Source organism: Salvia hispanica, chromosome 1, assembly GCF_023119035.1.
Source record: "Salvia hispanica cultivar TCC Black 2014 chromosome 1, UniMelb_Shisp_WGS_1.0, whole genome shotgun sequence".
In the NCBI taxonomy this organism is placed as follows: domain Eukaryota; kingdom Viridiplantae; phylum Streptophyta; class Magnoliopsida; order Lamiales; family Lamiaceae; genus Salvia; species Salvia hispanica.
In genome coordinates this window covers 47,906,640-47,909,321 of record NC_062965.1, presented here as the reverse complement: position 1 = coordinate 47,909,321, position 2,682 = coordinate 47,906,640, and the positions used below count along the sequence as shown (strand labels likewise).

At 35.2% G+C, this 2,682-nt stretch overlaps 1 protein-coding gene across 1 annotated transcript; it reads left to right on the top strand.

The window, feature by feature from the left end:
• On the top strand, positions 1-2,370 carry LOC125199100. Its single transcript, XM_048097254.1, has 7 exons — positions 1-305; positions 390-446; positions 747-827; positions 1,192-1,255; positions 1,369-1,443; positions 1,887-2,057; positions 2,132-2,370. The coding sequence occupies exons 1-7, from the start codon at positions 294-296 to the stop codon at positions 2,368-2,370; spliced, it is 699 nt and encodes a 232-aa protein (XP_047953211.1). The 5' UTR covers positions 1-293.
• Positions 2,371-2,682: the final 312 nt, after the last annotated feature.

The window sequence follows — 2,682 nt, the reverse complement described above, 5'->3', positions numbered from 1 at the left end:
TTCCCGCGCCATTCAATCTCACTCTCTTTCATCAAAATCCCTTCAATTTCCCACAAATCTTCTTCTTCTACCACCAAATCAACCAAAAATCCTTCAAAAAAAAAATCCTCTCCGCCCACAAAAATCGTCGTCTCCCATACATTCATCGTCTCCTCCACAAAAACATCGCCTCCTTCCACACAATCGTTTCTTCCACAAAAACCCTATTCCTAGTCCAGAAAATCGACGAAGAAGGGAAACCAAAAAACCTAATTCAACAATGGTGGACACTCGAGCATTTGGATCGGCTAGTCATGACGGAAAAGGTTAGTAAGAATTTGTTCAACCCTTGACTTCAATTTGACAAAATCAAGACAAAATTTCACTTCAATTCGTTGTTCGACGCGTAGTGTATCAGAGAATGGACGCGAAGAAGAACAACCCGCAAATCCCAAAAGCACCGAAAGGTAAGTCGATTTCACTTTCTGGTATTTGGATGCATGTAGTTTTGTTTCGAATTTGGTATATAATTGTGGTTTTTGTTTAATAAGCAAAAGGCCAAACTTCCACAAAACCCTCAACTGAAGTGAGGCCTGGTAGCCACAGCACAAAACAAGGTTAAAGTTACTGATTTTGTACATTATGTAGCTCTGATTTTTAATAAATAATGAATTGGTATGACAAATATGGGAAACCAGGTATGGAATAAAGGCATATTTTTATGCTTTGTTGTTGTAATGTTATACGCTAATTTATTGATGTTTCAGATACGGGACCACATAACAAAATCATTCCAGAAGGGGAAAAAGGGAAAGAGACGGCTGGGGATTTTCCAATTTCTGAAAAAGGTGCTTACATTATTCAACTAGTAATAACTTGCTATGATTGTGATTATATCTCTACTTCACAATTGTTTTGTAATGACAATGAGATTAAGTTGGAACATGTCATATATTCTTCCCTCTGTTGTGTATGTACTACCCATTATTGTGGAAAACAAAAGAGTCATCTTTGGTGCCTGTGATGTAGTTATATAAGTGTGTAAAATGTATTACTTAGTTGAATCTTTTGAGAAACTATAATGCTTATTCTACTATGATCCAAGAAATTGATGAGGGTCCAGTAAGTTTATCATCTAAGAATAATGTCATACTTGCTAGGATATATATGTTGTACTAATTTATTGATGTTTCTTATACATCACCACATAAGAAAATCAGTCCAGAAGTGGAAAAAGAGAAAGACACAGATGATCATGTTTCCAGTTCTGGAAAAGGTACTTACTTTTAACACAAATAATAACTTACTATGATTTTGGTGATGTCTCTATTACACAAATGTTGATTTATGACGGTTAACTATAAGTATTAACATCGTTCCATTGCACAGATGCACTAATAGGGGGAGTAGACACTTCTGCAAAAGGGAACGAAATGGCAGAAAACGTAATGAAGGCTGCAAAAGGTTATACATTCACATTTTAAAAGAAAATCGTAATGCTTATTCCATCTAAGAATAATGGCATACTTGTTTAGGACTTGTGACAGTGACCCTAAAAATATACACTCAAATGTTTAGCTCAAATAATAACACAATCAGCTTCATTGTTTCTGGGTCATAATAAACAGATGTTGAAGTCATAAATCGTATGGGTAATCTGGGTCATAATAATCATTTATTCGAATCATTACATAATTACTTTAGTGCAACATGATGCCTCATACAACCACTTCTAAAGGTATAAATATTGCACTTCAAGGAGTAATGCACAACTTGTAAACATCTGTGTCTAATTTACTATATTTTTAAGTTTTATATAATCATGGCTGTAGTTACAGCTTTAATAAATACGTTGTGAAAGTATTATGCCATTGGAAAAATAATTAATTTTGCCTATAACTGTGTAGGTGTAGGCATGACTGGTCTGTCCTTAAACAAGGCAAACGAACTGATCATCGGGAAAAGAGCCAGAGCTAAGGAGAGCCTCAAAATTCTGCAATTGGAGACAACAACAAGAGATAAGGCATATACCTCCAATGCGACTGGCAATGTAACTGAATCACCTGATATGTCTAAAGGTATTAATCCATTATAAGACAACTAATACTATTAACTAAAAGTAATATTACCTGATTTGGATTTATGTTTGCAGGCTCAAAGCGCCTTCGTGAATCTGTGAAGAAAACAAGCTGTCCAGGTGAAGAAGAATTACACAAAAATGCACCTGGGAAGAAGGATAGCAAAGGGAAGGAAAAGGTCGAGGAGGTTGTTGTAATTCTCGTTTTGAGGACCATTGTTATTGTTACAATATATTATTTCAACTATATTCGTTTTTGGAGTCTCTATGCACTAGTACGATTACTCCAGCTGATGCTGCATTGTACCAATTAGTTTAAAAACAGATATACCCAACACATCTCTGTCCAATTTTGCTGCTGATATTTACAAATTTAAAGATTAACAGTATGATGATATGACCCAACAGTAACATAGATATGACTCAAACTACACCTACGCCTTTGTCCATCCAATGTTCATTCATTTAACTTAAATTGCACAAATAATGACGTGAAATTGGACGTCTGTACCACAAAGTTAGTCGTTGCGTAAAACTGCTCTCGGAAACAACCTGTAATGCATCTTCCGTGTTTTCTACATGCGAAATACTGTGTGATAAAAAAATACAATACAATGGGTGATAAT

What these genes read in the sequence shown, in the direction of transcription:
- LOC125199100 (XM_048097254.1), top strand. An exon ending in TTTTCCAATTTCTGAAAAAG is followed by an intron (nt 828 to 1,191) that starts GTGCTTACATTA and finishes TCACCACATAAG; the next exon opens with AAAATCAGTCCAGAAGTGGA. An exon ending in ATCACCTGATATGTCTAAAG is followed by an intron (nt 2,058 to 2,131) that starts GTATTAATCCAT and finishes TTATGTTTGCAG; the next exon opens with GCTCAAAGCGCCTTCGTGAA.